Below are 17429 nucleotides of genomic sequence, written 5' to 3'. Positions count from 1 at the left end.
CAATGTCTTCATAGTTTTCTCTTAGTTACTATGAATTTAAAAAGGCAGTGACAAGTCTAATAATTATAGAATAACAAAAGGCCTGGAATACATTTCTTTGTAAGAAGTTACTTCCAAACCTACCTGATGCAAATGTGATGAGATATCTTCATTTTTGATGATGACCATTAGCATATCATTCTCTCTGTGAAAAGCCTGACAGAAATGCTGAGGTTCAATTTCTGTGTGGCCTCCTTTCCTCAGAATATTCTGAAAGATTTACAAATCGCCATTACTAAAAAAGCGATGTTTGCACAGAACTACTTTTATTGCTTACTAAGAACTAAAAACACATCCTATTTACTAAATTATGTCCTAATAAGTCAACATAAATGGCAGTTTGTTTTATTTAACTAGGTGAGATTTCACCTGTAAAAGAGATGACTCCTTGGTATCACAAACAGCTGAGTTTAGAAGTTTATTTCAAAGGCAAAAAAACCTACCATATAATAAATCTCTAATGTCCATAAAGTATCCAAGGCTGGTTCTTTCTATTTATTTTTTTAGAGAGAGGGGAAGGGAGGGAGAAAGACATCAATCAGTTGCCTCTGGTATGTGCCCCATCTGGGGAACGAACCCACAACCCAGGCATGTGCCCAGACCGGGAATCAAACTGGCTACCTTTCATTCTGCAAGACAATGCCCAACTAACTGAGCCAAACCCGTCAGGGCAAAAGGCTGATTCTTTTTAAAATATTAGACTAATACATTGAGTTTCACCCTCTTCAAGGGAATCCTTGGGGATGCAAAGATGCACTAACTCTTGAAAATAATACCCATAACATAAGCATTACTATGAGTATCATTAATGGAGACTTGGATTTGAATACTATGGGAGATGTATGTTAAACTGTGCATGGTGGTTAGGCACTAATGTACACAGAATAGCATTGAAATAGCCTTATTCATGTAATTAAAAACATTCTTTAACCTTGTCCTCCTCTGTGATTTTGACACTTTCTGTCTAAAAGATGGTGGAGATTTCTATTGCACACCTCCTAGTCACACCAAACACACTGTCTTATGACCACTTGCTATTTCCTTAATAAAAATAAAGCGTTACTTCTGCCAGTCTCCCTTGGATCTCAAAACAACTCAAACTTTGGCTGTTTCAATTCAACTCAAATTTGACTCTTGTACAGCAATGTATTTTCAAATAAATTTCTATAGGCAAGATGTCTTTTAACAGAGCCCACTAAAATATCTAAATATAAATCTTTATTACTTATTTTAGTAATAAACTATTTGAGTAACTACATTTTCTGTTCAACATTTTCATCAAATCCTATGCTGCTGTCCTGGGCTAGTTGTCATACATTCTGAATTTTGACAGTAATAAAGGACCTCACAGATCTTCCTCATCTTAACAAATAAATGGGGGCCTGACATCCAATCACTGACGAATGCTTCAGGACTCTCCAGGGATGAAAAATTATATGGATAGCTTTCTGAGCTTTGCTTTGACAGGACTTCCTTTATTCCATTTATTTTATGTGTCACCTTTCTCACTTTAAGATTAGTTTTACCTTTGCCCACAATTTATTTTCTGTTGTAAACAGTGGCCACATGATAACATATTGTGAAACACCACATTCACTATTGAAACAGGCACGGTATCTTGATGTATTCCTACCAGACCCATGATCTGTCTCCTATATGAAAATGAGTACTGTCTGCGCTCTGTAAAGGGTGTAAGAAGAAAGATATTGCACTATTGCTTTTGAAAAGATGGAAGCAAAAAGAAACCAAGTTTTCTGCTCACTGTGGCAAAACAGCAACAAGGCCATGATGCCTACTCAATCTCAGACTTATTTTAGCACAGGCCTCAGGGATAGTTAGCCAAATAAAATTAATTCAAGGTAAAAAAAAATAATTTCCAGATTACTTTTGGAGGCCAACCACCTTCGAGTAGACTGAAGGTCATTTAATGCTTTTTTAACTACACTGCTTACCAAATGGCATAAAAGTGGGACAAAAAAACTATGGGGAGAGGGAATAGGAATAGATCTGGCAATCACTTATGAAGAACCTTGGAGAAGAATCCATGACAAGAAAAAAGAATCTGTTATACAAAAGATCAAACTCCGTAAATTTGGAAAAAGCCCCCAATATTTTAAGATCATATTTAAATGATACAAAGTAAGAGCCATCAGTCATCTTTGGAAAGAAAGTGTGGATAGCTTCAAGTTAAACCCCGTTATCTATCATTTTTCCAATCCCTTTTCCATACTAGATGAAGGGATCTCTCTAAAATGCAAGAAAGATGCCATTCACCTTTTAGAAATACTTTTCAGTGCCTCTCAAATGACCTCAGGATAGTCTAAATGCCTGAGTGTGACTTCTATGCTCCAAGCATACTGACTGGCCCTCTTCACTGAGCCCCTGTGTACCCCTCTGACCCTTTTGGAAACCCTCTCAGAGTCCCCTTTTCTTCGTACAGCGCTGAGCCTTTGATTGAAATTGCCCACTGTCTCTTGACAGACTCCCAAACCGTGAGGACAGTGTCTGTTCTGTATCCACTGCATCCTCCACACCTACAACCTCATGTTTACCAGCTTCGCATCTGCTTCTGGGAAAAACAGGGACCTCATCCAGGCCTCATCAGCATCTATCTAATGTGCCCTCTGTGATGACTGTCACACTCATCACAAACATCTTCGGGTGTCTAATGTTTCTCAGTATTTCGACAGTTATGGATTTATCATACGGACACATCATGTGACAGATACTCTGAAATTGACACAGGACTTCTCAGAAGTACTGACATAAAGTGAACTCTGCAGCAAATCTCGTCAAACATTTAGAGCCAGAACACTTACTAGTCCAGCGTCCATAACCCATATAAGAGGTCAACCTTGCTAACTTTATTTATTTACTTTAAAGATTTTATTTGTTTATTTTTAGAGAGAAGAAGGGAGGGAGAAAGAGAGGGAGGGAAAGATCAGATTCTCGCACATCCCAACTGGCTGCCTGGCCTCCAACCCAAGCAACCGGCCCTGATGGGAATCGACCCTGCAGCCTTTCAGTTTGCAGGCCAGCACTCAATCTACTGAGCCACACCAGCCAGGATTACCCTTGCTAACTTTAGAAAAATGCCCCTGACTTCGCTGGCTGTGCCTATTGCCCTCAAAACAATGTTGAAGCACCTGCACCATTACACTTACCATATTTTGTTTTACATTTATTTGTTTCTTTTATCATCTGCACACATCAGGGCTCTAAAATAGACACTGAGAAGGACTGCTGTCATTTGAACTAGCTCCTATTGCAAGTGTGGAGGGGCCCTGCTTTGGGCTGGTGCTCCAGGCAGGTGAAGAGGGGGCTGGCATGACCAGGGCTGAGCCAAGCAATAGGTACACTGAGGGCAATGGGAGCCCTCATAGCTAGAGAAGGAAGCTGCCACTCTGGCAAAGGTCAGGACAGACCTGGTGGTATTGAACTGGAATTGGGAAGAGCATGCATCCATTTATGTTTTTAAAACAAACACACATGTTCCTTGTACATTTAACACATCTATTTTTTTTTTGGCTGTTTGCTGGATAGATACAATGACATTTGGCGGCACTCTGGTCACTCACTGTCCAGTCTTGATTCCAAATGCTATTCTTCACTAAAAGGAATCACAGCTCCCTGGATCAGGGAATATACAAGATAAGCCTGTATCATCATATTGCACCACAAGAAGTGTCTGAAAAATTATGGACACTTGTCAAAAGGACACAAGCCAGCTTAAAGGGACTCCCACTAACTAGGTCTGGGACAATCTGAGCATTAACATAACCAAATGGAAACTCTGAGTAAAATAATATGGAACATGGGTCCACAGTGATAATAAATGAGCAAATGAATAAACAAATGAAAGAGAATGTAAAAATCTACCTTACAGCAATGAACTAATGAATTACAAGGAATGATGGAATTAGAAGGTCAGTATGTGGCAACCATCAGTGATTCAGGCAAGAATCATCAATCTGGTAGGTGAAAGTCTCACAAAGAATAGGATGTTTACATGTCCTACTGTATCTCCCACTTATTAGTAACTATAACATGCTTACTAATCGTACATTGGAGGAACCTTGCAGAAACCACCCTGACCAAATGAAAAATGTTAATACACTAGGAATCTGACAAAAACTGAGAGGCATGACAAGCAAAGACAACATGTGATGCGGAACTAAAGGTCGGGTATGTAGCCTGATAAGCACGCTACATTAATGCTCAGGTCCTGATTTTTAGGATTGTATTGTGACAATATAAAAAATGTCCTTGCAGTAGTCTCGTATGACACACTAATGTGTTAAGAGGTAAGGGGACATTGTGTCTGCAACATATTTTCAAATGGTTCAGAAATGTTAACCGTGGAGTATCTGGGTGAAGGTTACCACTTCCACAATCTTTATGTGAATTTGAAATTATACTTTAAAAGTTAAAACAAGACAGCTCTGGCCGGGTATCTCAGCTGGTTAGTGTGTCATCCCAGTACACCAAGGCTACAGGTATGAGCTCCAGTCACGGCACATACAAAAACCAACCAATGAATGTATAAATAAGTGGAACAACAAATCAATAAATACAACATTTTTTAAAAAGTTAAAACAAAAGACAGAATGCTGCCTTTTCCAAAAATAAAATAAAAATCTGAGGATAAAATGAGGAAGCTAATGGTGAACTGAGACAGATTCTGGCTCCTGTGAAGTTAGAATTTTACCATGGTTACATCATTTAAAATTTAGGACTATGTCCTCACCAGCACAAAAGTTATCCTAATATTAAAAAAAAGTTTTCTTTAGCTGGGCAGAAGCTTATTTTAATGAAGTCCTATTTGTTTATTCTTTCCTTTATGTCCCTTAATCTAGGGGACACATATCTGTGAAAAGGGAAGGATTGTCAAGGAATATATTTAAAGGACCCATGGACAAAGCCAGAGCGGGGAATGACTGAGGGTGGGAGGTGGGAGTGGGTGAGGCAGGGCAAAGTGGTGGAAGGAAAATGGAGACAATTGTAGTTGAACAATCAATCAATCAACATATCCTGCTTCTGGACAATTTGGAGGCATAGGTAGATACACTATAAGAAGGTTAACAACCAATTTAAAAACAAAAAGCCCCCCAGAACTGCCAGAAAATCGAACTGCATGGAAGTCCGACCACCAAGGAGTTAAAGAAACATTCATCCAAACTGGTAGGAGGGGCAGAGATGGGCAGCCAGGGTGGAGAGAACACAAGGCAAGGCAGTGGCTGGTGGACCAGGCAGTCCCACATTTGCATGCAGATTAACCAGGACAACTGTGGAACAAGACAAACTGCCCAACCCAGAGTTCCAGTGTGGGAAAATAAAGCCTCAAAACCTCCGCTGTAAAAACCTGTGGGGGATGTGGTGGCAGGACAAACTGCGCATCTCATAGCAGAGTTCATTGGAGGGGCCCTTAGGGTCTTAGAATGGACACAAGCCCACTCGATCCAGGAATCAGAACCAGAAGGAGGCAATTCATTTGTGGGTAGCAAGGGAAGGGACTGAAAGTGGATGAGATCTGGGCAAACAGCACTGTTCCCTCTCTGACCTCTCCCCTACATACAGTGCCATAATGCAGTAAAGTAGGTTGCCTCTCCCTGGCAAATACCTAAGGCTCCACTCCTTACAACATAACCGGTATGCCAAGACAAAGAAATATGGCCCAAATGAAAGCACAGATTGAAACTCCAGAAAAAGAACTAAGCAAGGAGGAGATAGCCAACCTATTGGATGCAGAGTTCAAAACACTGGTATTCAGGATGCTCACAGAAATGGTTGAGTACGGTTGCAAAATGGAGGAAAAAGTGAAGGCTATACAAAATGAAATAAAGAAAAATATACAGGGAATCAACAGTGAAGGGAAGGAAACTGGAACTTAAATCAATTACTTGAAACAGAAGGAATACACTTTCAACTGGAACAGAATAAAGAAAAAAGAATTTAAAAAAAATGAGAGGCTTAGGAACCTCTGGGACAACTTTGAACATTCCAACATCTGAATCAGAGGGGTGCCAGAAGGAGAAAAACAAGAGCAAGAAATTGAAAACTTATTTGAACAAATAAAGGAAAACTTTCCCAATCTGGCAAAGGAACTAGACATGCAAGTCTAGGAAGCTCAGAAAGTCCCAAAGAAGTTGGATACAAGGAGGAATACACCAACATGCATCGTGATTAAGTTACCCAAGATTAAAGATAAGGAGAGAATCTTAAAAGCAGCAAGAGAAAAGGAGAGTTACCTACAAAGGAGTTCCCATTAGACTATCAGCTGATTTCTCAGAAGAAACCTTACAGGCAAGAAGAGGCTGGAAAGAAGTATTCCAAGTCATGAAAATCAAACACCTACAACCTAGATTACTCTATCCAGTAAAGCTATCATTTAGAATGGAAAGGCAGATAAAGTGCTTCTAAGATAAGGTAAAGTTAAAGGAATTCATTATCACCAAGCCCTTATTATATGTATGAAATGATAAAGGGACTTATCTAAGAAAAAGACCAAAACTATGAACAATAAAATCTAACAAGTTCATAACTATCAAGAACTGAACCTAAAAAAACCAAAACCAAAACCAAAACCAAATCAAGCAAACAACTAGACCAGGAACAGTACCACAGAAATGAAGATTACATGGAGGGTTATCAGCGGGGAGAGAAGGGGAGAGTGGGGAAAAGGTACAGGGAATATACATAATTGGTAGATACAAAATAGACAGGGGAGGTTAAGAATAGTATGGGAAATGGAGAAGCCAAAGAACTTATATGTATGACCCATGGACATGAATGAAGTATGAAAGATGCTAGAGGTGAGGGGAGGTCCAAGGCAGAGGGGCATAAAGGGGAAAAAATAGTACAACTGTAATAGCAAAATTAATAAAATATACTTAAAAAGTAAAATAATGTATCTAAACCCCAAAAAGTTCCTTTTCAACAATCCATATTAATGAAGAAAGACAGGTAGTAATTTTTTAAAGTATCAATTTTACCTTAACATTTGAATTTAAGTATGTCTATACTGGTAACTTTTTTGAAAATAACTGCATTAATTCTGGAATATCATAGATATCTTCAGATACAGTACCAAAAGCAGATCCTTGTAGTATAACATTTAGTATGGGGATAAAAAATGAGCTGTGAAACTCAAATAACACCTTCCTATATCATCTTTTTCTGTAGCCAAGAATCCTAAATTTATTACTTTTAAAATAATCTAAAATTAAACAGCAAACAAAATAATATAAACTGTAAGGAAAATCTGGCACTTTACCTTTGTTCTCACAAAGAATGACTTGTCTTCTGTCTCAACGAGGTAGAACAGAAAGGTGCTTTTGCAAGCCTCTTTCACGACACTTTTTAGTTTGACATGCAAACTGGTACACATGTCTGTAATCATGTCTTCATAGGAGGTTGACCTTCTTGGGAAAGATGAATACATCTCTTGAGATGTGGCTTCTTCAGAACTAACATTTGACCCTGTATTTCTGAAAACAACTTGGTTGCTATTCATCATCACCTTGTTGAATTCCGCATATTCATTGAGAATACGGGAGATATCATTCCGAGATTCCTTCAAAGTACTATTATATTTCAGTTTGTTGAGATGGAAGGAAACAGTCTGATTTCTTTCAGAATTTGTAAGATAATTTCTCCTGTGATCACGTCTTTCCTCCCAAAAGGAAGAACTGTCCAAATCGCTGTGCATATGGCCTCTCAGGTGCTGGTTCTGTTCTCTGGCATCTGAGTGCATGATTGTTACCACCAGGGGACTTCTGCTCCGAGAGGGAGGATGGAGAACTGAAGACTCGGTTGTTTTTGGCAAAGGGAAAGCTCCGGCAGCAATTTGGAGTGGTGGCTCCTTAAGAAAGATGTTGGTGGAAAAGGCAGAATGCTTAGAATTGCCACTCTTTATGATTTGTTTCAGTTTCTGTCCAAAGCGCAGATATTCTAGATCTAAAGTGTTTTGTGTAAGGTCATCTGCCGCCTGCCAAGTATTTGTCCAGGAGCTAACCAAGCCATGTTTAGCTGTGAAATTTGAATGCCTCCTCAGGCTGTGTAAAGTTCTCTTGGTATCTTTGAGCTCTTTAGTTATAGTAAAGTTAGCATAAGTCCTAGGGATACCATGAAGATCTCTAATTTGTACGTAACATGGCACACACTTATTTTCTTTTTTTAATCCAACAGACCAGTTTCGGGGAGGTATACTGGTCTCCAACCCTGGAACTCGATTAGAGTAGCCCCTATCTTCATTATCACTATTGTTTGGGCTCAGGAAAGAGTCATAACCATCTTTTGAAGCACCTTCTTTCTTGTTGTGGCTACATTGCAAAGTATAGGAACCCTCCATGTCTGATTTGAAATTTCTGCAATCACCAAGAGAGTCTTGATCAGAGTCTCCAGAAAGTGGTTCATAATGGATGTCAGAATTCACACTAATATCCATGTCTCTACCCAGGGTTTCAGAGTCCTCCTCAGCCCTGACATGGTCACCAGAGCTTTTATTCTCCATCTGTTCTTTAGAGACTCCACAAACAAGAGGAGCACAAGATTTGGAAACAAAAAAAGCAGAAGGCTCTTTACTGACATTTTCACTGGTGACTGCTGTACTTTGGTACGAATCAGCATATAAATACATGGGGGAAAGCCTGCCATTCAACAGATCCTTTGTTTTGCATGTTGACGTATCTTGCAGCATATGGATGTTGTGCTTGCCTTTTGGAGACATGGTGTTTGATTTAGAGCCAACACAACTGAGATCCATGTTTTTTTCATGTAACTCAGCTTCAGTTTCACTATTCTTAAGCAAACTGGCCATTCTGACTACTGATATTTCCTGTGTTTGAAACCCTTCCTCCATGTTTATAGGTCTTGTACAATAGGTTAAGGTAGTGCCACCTAAGTCTGAATGCATTTGTACCTGTGTATTATCAGCTCCATCAACTGAGTCTGAGCTCAAGGACTGAGCTTGCATGTAATCACCTTCATTTGTTTTGAAATCACTGCTAAAGAGAGTCTCCTTAATGCGTTTCTCTCTATCACTTTGAGCATTTGTAGAAACAAATGTGTCAACCAAAGACTTATTTTCCATAATCTTTCTAGGACTAAACGGAGGCTTACTGGTCTCCAACGCAAGGTGATTTAAGTCCAAATTTCTGTTCTCTAAACTAATTGGCTGTAATGGATTTCCTGACATCATCAATTTTTCCGGAGAAGTCTTGAAATCAGTTCGGTAAGTGGCAGTTGATGCAGGCTGGTTTAACTCTGTATGGAAGCATGGCACCTTTTCTGAGAAAGAGAAACCCTTATCATACTCACTTGGGACAATTTCCTCAGTTACATTACCCAGAAATGTTAAATGTCTATCTTCTTTTCCTGGATGATTATTTAATACTAGAGGTATTTCAGCAGAAAGTTGTATTTGTTGTACCTGAGTTAAGTTATCTTGTCCCACTGGATGGATAGGACCAACATAAGAATTTTCTTTTTCTCTTAAGGCCAAATCTAATGACGTAATCCGAGAGAATTTTTCACTTTTCTCACACTGTGTATTAGGATGTTTTAAACTAAATGGAGACACAGCCCGAGACAGTTCTATTTCTTCAGCTGGTACCTGGGGGTCAGGACTAGAAGCTGGTGATACTTCCTCAATTAAAGAACCAAAGGGAAAGTCTGAGATAACATTAACTTCCTCTGTGGGCTCAAGAGCACAAGTTTCTTTAGGAAGCATTAAAGTAACCCCTTCTAAATTATCTCTTCTCTCCTTTTCTAATGGTTTCTCTGACACTGATATGTATTTAGCAGAATTCACTTCTCTATTTTCTATGAAAGTCATCTTTTCTGGCTCAATTATGTCTTCATCCATATCCTGGAGTTCTAAATTTGATAATGGGGCCTCCTGATGTTGCACTGTTTCACCAGCTGGAATTTCTTCTCTGGGACTTGTAGGTGGTGATATTGTGAGAGTTAGGTCAATGTCAGAATCTTCCTCTAACTCCAGGCTGACCTCCTCTCCACTTACAGATAGGCTGGTTTGTTTAGCAAATGTTGAATTAAATGATTCAAAGTTCCTATTTTCACCATTTAGACCACTCTTGTCACTCTTTAATTCTATAGAGCCATTTGATGTATTACTTCTTGATGGAATGCAGTTAAGTGAGTAATTTTTTTGCAGCAGGGCAGAGGCTGATGATGAGGCTTCTTCTTCAGTCTGTGATGACTCCAGAATCTCTTCTGAAGACATGCTTACGAGACTCTTCGGCTGCAGAAAAAATTCTTGAGAGAGATTCATTTCTTCTTTAGGTAATGAATAATTAGAACTTTTAATCAATGGTAATGACTCCTTTTCCAATGAATTTTCAGATGACGATGATGTGCCTGGAACAGGACTCTCTTTCTGTAATGAACACGTTTTGTTATTAGCTACTGTCTCTCCACTTACTGATGAAGCACAAAGGTACTTAGCACCTTTTTCTCCTGATGTTGCTAGAGACAGAATGTCTTTAAGACTTTGTGTTTGTACCTTTTCAAAGGTGGACACAGGAAGTCTAAGACTTGTAGCAGGTGATACTTGTTTAATCAATTCCATATTAAAGGTCACAGGTTTATCAGCTCTACTTATAATTTCTGTCTGTATTGGTATACAGGCATTTTTTTCAAAAGTGAGAGTAACTGGTTCCAGATTAATCATTACATACCCTATATCATCCTTCTTTTCCAATGAAGGTTGGCAGTCTTTGGTTTGGGGGCTATGGGCCTGTAAACCATTTGCTTTTGCTTGCACTGTTGCATGAAAAATATCACCTTTGCTCTCAAGGGTGCTATATGCAGATTTTTGACAAATCACTGACTGCTTGCTAATCCCATCACAAGTCTTGGTGAATGTTGTTTGTGTGACAGTATCATAAGAAGTCACTCTTGTGCTATCAAGTAGCTCAAAGGTTTTCTCTTCACCAGGAGTAGAAGGTCCATTAATTTGGGTACTTCCAATGTTAGAATGCACCAGAGTAGAAGTCTCTAGTTTATCTGATGATTCTGGTTTGGCTTTCTCCTCAGTTATCTGAAATGACCAAATTAAAAAACAAAAACAAAAACAAAAAACAAGATTGAAACAGATTTAAAAACACATGTGAAAAACAGAATAGACAAGGATTAATTTTAATTTTAGCCTTTTGAGTCTTCTAATCTATAAGAACAAGACAGGGTAAAGATCAAGTAAATCCCTCTCTTTTTAGACAGGTTTAAAATACCCCACAAAAAGGAATTTGTTTTCTTTAAACATGCAACACAAAGATTGTATATCCAAAACTTTTAAATTACACAGCCCATTTTTTTAAAAGGACTTTTAGGATGGAAAGTGGCTTGACCACTGACACTTTAAAGCCTTGAAAATGTAGCTTGTTTGCTAAACAGCATTGCTTAATTTGGAAATGCAGCTCTAGAGAAAAAGTACTCAGCTAATTTTCACTATTTTTAGTAAGGTTAAAAGATAACTTTTTAAAGCAAAGAACAACTTTATTTTGAATACCAGCTTTCAACAGACTATAAATACACTGTCATCCGGAAATTTCCCATAAGAACATAAATTAATTACTATTTCTTGTACACAGAATACAGTGGTATCAGTACCATTCTAGTAAATGAAGCCCCTTATCCTCAGCTATCTTCTTTGCTTATAACTGGAGGTAATTTCTCACTCACTGTTACCTCCTATTCAACAGAGCAAAAGCACAGTTTACATGAATAAACTGAACCAAAGAGACTGATGGTCAAGTGGATCTAGGTTAAACATTACTACCCCTGGATAATTTTGAACACAGGTTGTTCAAAACCTCGTACCCCTTGTACACAGGTTGTTGTTTGTTTTTTAAAGGCTGAAGCATAGTCTTGTACAGAACAGGGTAAAATGGATTGATCATACAACTGACCATACACCTGTAATTTTGGGAACATTACGGTCACAGACTTCCTGCCACATCTTGAGACAGCCCTGTTAGAAGTTAGGACTCGTGTTTCAAACCTCACTAAAAACGTTTCTATCTTGACCCAAGACAGAGACTCAGAGTTTTCAGAGAACATGACTGGACAGGCACAAACACAGAAAAATCTTAATGCTAAGAGTCATTCTGAGAACTTTTCTGTGACCCTCCCACCTAATCACACCGTGACTGTTAATTCTGACCAAAGTCCCGAGTCTCACCGTGCCTGTAGTCTTAGGAAAATGCAAATTGTGATCATCTTGATATGTTTAGACTGATATATATATTTTTGACTACAGGTGAAGTAGAATGTTTCTAAAGTAAAGTGTGATCATTTGAAAGAACTGCAGAATTAAACACACAACTAAAAGCAACATGCTATATTGGTTTCTAATACCCATTGTGCTAGCATTCTTTTGGATCCTAGTTTGCCCACTTGTAGAATAAGGGACTGGTATAGCGCATGTGTGTGTACCTTTAAAGTACAGGTACAGTACTCAGGAAGATGATGGAAAAAATTTTAACTATATACAATAGAAAGTTTTAGGAATCACTAATTTTAATACTCTTCCTCCTCCTTAATATTCTATATTTCATGTTTGCAAAAGACCATTCCTAAAATTAGTACTGATGATAGTTAACTAGATATTACCACAATAAAAAATACTTTTTAAGAATTTAGTGTGTGTATTAGATTCAGCCTGACTAAACCATAAATATTTTCTTATTCTAAGGTAGTAATTCTTAACTGAATTTTAAAGAGTCTCTCTGAGAATCAAATGATATTTGTGAACCCCATCAAGAGAAAAATCATATACATACATAAAACATATATATGTATACACACGCAAACACAGATATGTGCACAGACTTTGACATTTAGAAACAATTGGACTGCCTATATTTGAACCCTGGCTTGACAATTTACAATGTAATTTCCATACTCCTCTATGCCTTAGTTTTCTTGTCTATGAGAGAAGGAGGAATGGTCCTTACCTCATCAGATTTTGTGAGAATTAACTGACTTAATATGAGGCAGGGGCTCAGACCACTATCTGGCCTATAGCACTCCATCAGTCTTCATTTTGATGATGAATATGAGCATTAGAAGACATTCACAGACCCTTGGACCTACCTGCAAATTCTCAAGTAACCCCAGGTATAGAAACACTGTCTGTTCATGTGAAGACAGGACAGACAAACCCATGCAAAATTATTCTGAAATAAATCTGGGCCCAAAGCTTAAAAGGCAGGTAGTTTGTCAATCTATTTACTTAGAATCTTAATACAACTTTTTTATTTGCTCCAGTTAAAATTTAATTATCGGGCCTAGCTAAACAGCATTTGAAAAAAGTAGAATGAAACAAAGTGCATTTAGTTATCTATAGACTTATGAGAGGTCTGGTATTTTATTTACTATTCTAGTATTTGTTTTCAAAAATAGTTTTAATATATTCAATTAATTTACTTTAATGTTTATCAAAGATTTCTAATATCACATCTGATCCTTAAACACCATTCTGGGAAGACATAATGGGTATTATTCACCTCTTTTATAAGAAAAATAAGCTCAGACTGAACAGGTAATTTGCCCTGTTATGCAAAAAACAAGTGACACAATTATGGCTGGCTCCCAGATCACGTGAACCCCATGATTTTTTACTTCTGTTTCTTCCATCAGAAGACAAATAAGCTCCACCTGCAAACTATCTAGAGAGACACTTAGAAAAACTAAGTTTTGGATATTATAATCCTTTACAAAAACTAGAGGATCTACTTTCCTAAAAGAAATGAATGCCTTGTTTTGGATGTGATTTTACATATAAAGGGGAAAAAAAGGAAAGAAAATGTTTTCAAAAGTAATGTTAGGATTTGTAGTATTCAGCTTTACTTACCTCATTATTATAAGAATAGATAAAATTCTGGTTTTCTGGGGTATCTGGATGACCTTCTCTTGCAAAAATTTCTTTCTGTTCATTCTGTACCCAGAGTTCCAGGCCTCTTGTAGGTGGTGGTTTAATGAAAGGAAGCAAGGAGTTAGTGTCAGGGAAGGACGCTTCAGCATTTTGACCTCTGGGAGCTTTCTTTGTCTCCAACAAAGGGGCTACAGAACATCTTTCCACACTGGGGGACTCCTCAATTTCACTGAATTCAAAAGATTCTATTGTGCTATTTATAGACACATATTTAGCGGGGTTGCTGTGTTCTACTACTTTTCGGGATGATCGTATGACTTTGTTTTGTTTGCTGTAAAACAAAGCTACCCACGTATGAAGTAAAAGCTTCACTTCTTCCACGTTATCAGGTAAATCAGTGTTCCAGGGCCTGAGATTGTAAAGAAAAAAACACAAAAATCACTGAAAATGGTTATTTTAGATGATTATCTTCTAAGCAAGTGCTTTTATTATTAACCTTAGTTTTTAGTGTTTTTATTTTAAAAATTACATGAACATGAAACAATGAATAAAATAATAATGAAGTTGATTTAACAAGTAATTATGATGAATCTAATTTACTCATTTTACATAGACAGAGAAGGGAACTGAAGATCAAAGCTTTAAGTGACTTCTTTCAAATCACAAAACCTGTAAACGGTAGAAAACATGATCAAATATTAGGTCTCCAACTGCTAGCCTCTGATTTTTCTTTTCTAACACGCAAACTCTCCTGGACACAGTATACCTATTATGTGGATAATGGTTTCAGCAATTACCCAAATCCTCATTTCCTTGCTTTTGAGAAGTCTGGCTTACTCATTTCTACTTTTGCATTTCTCTTCCAATAATTGGGAAAGAATGAAGATTAAATTATCTCTGTGGGCAATTCAGCAGAACTATACTGTTTTTAGAACAGTATAGTTCTAAAACTACACTGTTTTTAGAACAGTATAGTTCTAAAACTATACTGACTTAATATTAGTCAGTTCTAGAAAATCTCCTGAAACCAAAAAGGGAGATACAAAAACAGTTCTGGCCACTGCCAGACAAAAGGATAGCAAAGAGCTGGACTGGGATGAGTCAGAGGGTCTACAGAGCTAGGTTTCAGTTAAGCAGAGTTAAGGCTAAGATTTGAAATGGCCCTCATCAGTGGATAGGAACAGAAATGTATGTATGCTCTTCTGAGTGTGAGCTTGTAACTGGAGCAAGGAAAGAAATCTGACACAAAATTTAGTCATTCACATATCAAATATTCCACTATAGGTAGCTCAATGTCATTTAATACAGCTAATGCTTCCTATTGATAGTAAGGGTTACCATTCATTAGTGTGTGCCAATCACTGTGCAAATCACTAATGCATATAGTCATACCTCGGTACTCGCTGGCTTCAGAACTCGTCAAATCCTGTACTCATCACATTTTGACAAGAAAAAAATGTTTCATCACTCATTGCTTGCTTGGAACTTGTCAGTTTCAGCACTTATCACGAGTTCCAGAAACAATTAACAATGAGTACTGAGGTACCACTGTTAACATCCTCATAATGTAGCTACTACTAAACTCATACTTAGAAGTGTTTACTGCTCCACTGGCACTGTCTGGAAGTTTGTTAGACATGCAGACTCTCAGTCCCCATTCCAAACAGACTGTCAGAATCTACAGTTCAGGGAGATCCCTAAATGGGCTGTGCACATAATGAAGACTGAGAAGCACCGTCTTAAAACACAGGAACTTCTGGGTCACAGAAGCCAGTAAGTGGGAGAGCCTAGATCCAAAACTGCATTAGACCACACTCCAAAGCCAATGCTTCCTGCCACTCTGCTATTACTGCCTTGACCCCTTTTTTGAGGAAGATTTACAAAACAACCCCTTGTAAAACCTCTCACTCATAGCAATATGATCAACTTCACAAGTTAGAAGCAATTCTTTAAATGTGTCTTCTGAAATTCAGTCTTTAAAGCATTATTTCTGTATCTCACTATTTTACATTGAGATCTCATGTAAATATAATCCAAAGACTGCAAAGGCTTGTGAAAGAACATCTCAAAGTGGAAAGCCATTTACAGGGCTAAAGTTACCCTGCAAAAAGTTCTCCATGTGATCACTGATAGATAATGGTAGAACCAGCCTCATATTCTTCAGTGTCAGCAAACACAACTGCTTGACTCACTGAATTTACATACAACACTGCTTTCTCCTTTCCCAAAGTTTGGCACAAGCATTTCTACTCACTACACCTATCTCAATAGGAAATTCACCTCCATTTCATCAAGTTTCACTACTACTTACCCATGCAATGCTCTTAGGATAGTTTTCTCCAGTGGGTTGTTGGTGTATTTGCTGTCTAAGCTGAATACATAGTTTGTTTCACATTTGAAAGTGACCTTGAAGGAGCCATTACAGCTGAACACGGTATGAGAGCAGTAGAAGTCTCTCAAGCTGGAGGACAGCAATCTGCTCCTGCGCTTGAGTACCGGGTCCTCAGAAAGCTTTTGAAGAGGAGAGATGTTCTGCTGATGCCGAAATGGCATTACTTTCCCCACTGGGGTTCCTGCTTCAGGACCTTTTGTGCCATTCTTGGTGAAGGCAGGGCCAGGTACTCCTCTCTGCTGCAGCAGCTTCTTTGAATGTTCTGCAAGGAGCAGGGCATAAGAATGTTCCACAGCAACAAACGAACTTTGGCTTGCACCAGAAGTTTCTAGTGTCTCTTCAAGAAGTGCTGACTGGGCTTCAGCAGGGGCCTGACTGATAGAAACCTCCTCCTGACTGACACTGGAGCCTGACGTCAGATTACTCTTCCTTTCAGAGGAGGGCTGAGGTAATGGTCCACCTTTTAGACTTCTAACTCCTTTATGATATTCATGGTCAGATGTACTGCTCAGAGAATGTTCTTTGGAAAGCAAAACATTGTTTTGTGGCAATTCAGAAGAGCAGGGAAGGTTTCTGGGCTTGGATGGTGGTGTGGTAGAGGTAGCAGCGCTTAATGCTAGATCAGCTAACAGATTGAGGGCCTGGGAGTCACAACTGACAATGGAGTTCTCAGCTGGAGCTTTCTGAGCCACTGTGATATTTTCTGGTTGAGTTGTATTTATAGTATTAACATCTTCTTGACCATATGATGAAATTTTTGATTGAGGCTGTGAAACAGTTTCTCCTTTGGCTTCAATATAAACAAACAAACAAAAAAGCATAGCATTTGATTTCCATATAATTAAATCTTTACCATATATATTACTATGGCTTACTGAAAATCAATGGTTAAGTCAACACATTCAAGAAAAACCTCTTGATATGCTGCATAAATGGTATATTAAAATTTTACTATCAGTCTGAGGTCTCTTCCCACTCTGATCTATTATAATGTAATTACTGGAGAAACGAGTCCTAAGGAATGTGCATATTAACAAGAAATCACCCTTCAAACTACATACAAGGCATCCCGCTCAGCTGAGTGAATATACCAAAAGCAGAAAA

The 17429-nt window shown here is 38.2% G+C and overlaps 1 protein-coding gene across 8 annotated transcripts in view; it reads right to left on the bottom strand.

Annotated features, from left to right (window-relative positions):
* TASOR2 (transcription activation suppressor family member 2) overlaps window positions 1-17429 on the bottom strand; it is a 69481-nt gene that overhangs the window by 6309 nt on the left and 45743 nt on the right. For all 8 annotated transcript variants that reach the window (XM_024580641.3, XM_024580625.4, XM_045186685.2 and 5 more), the window contains 4 exons: window positions 16245-17115; window positions 13913-14342; window positions 7313-11098; window positions 124-249 (listed from right to left, as the gene is read on the bottom strand). In XM_024580641.3, coding sequence (XP_024436409.2) covers window positions 124-249; window positions 7313-11098; window positions 13913-14342; window positions 16245-17115 — 5213 coding nt within the window. The remainder of the gene's footprint in view (window positions 1-123; window positions 250-7312; window positions 11099-13912; window positions 14343-16244; window positions 17116-17429) is intronic.

Source organism: Desmodus rotundus, chromosome 4 (genome assembly GCF_022682495.2).
Source record: "Desmodus rotundus isolate HL8 chromosome 4, HLdesRot8A.1, whole genome shotgun sequence".
Taxonomy (NCBI): domain Eukaryota; kingdom Metazoa; phylum Chordata; class Mammalia; order Chiroptera; family Phyllostomidae; genus Desmodus; species Desmodus rotundus.
This window is presented reverse-complemented; position numbering and strand designations above follow the sequence as displayed.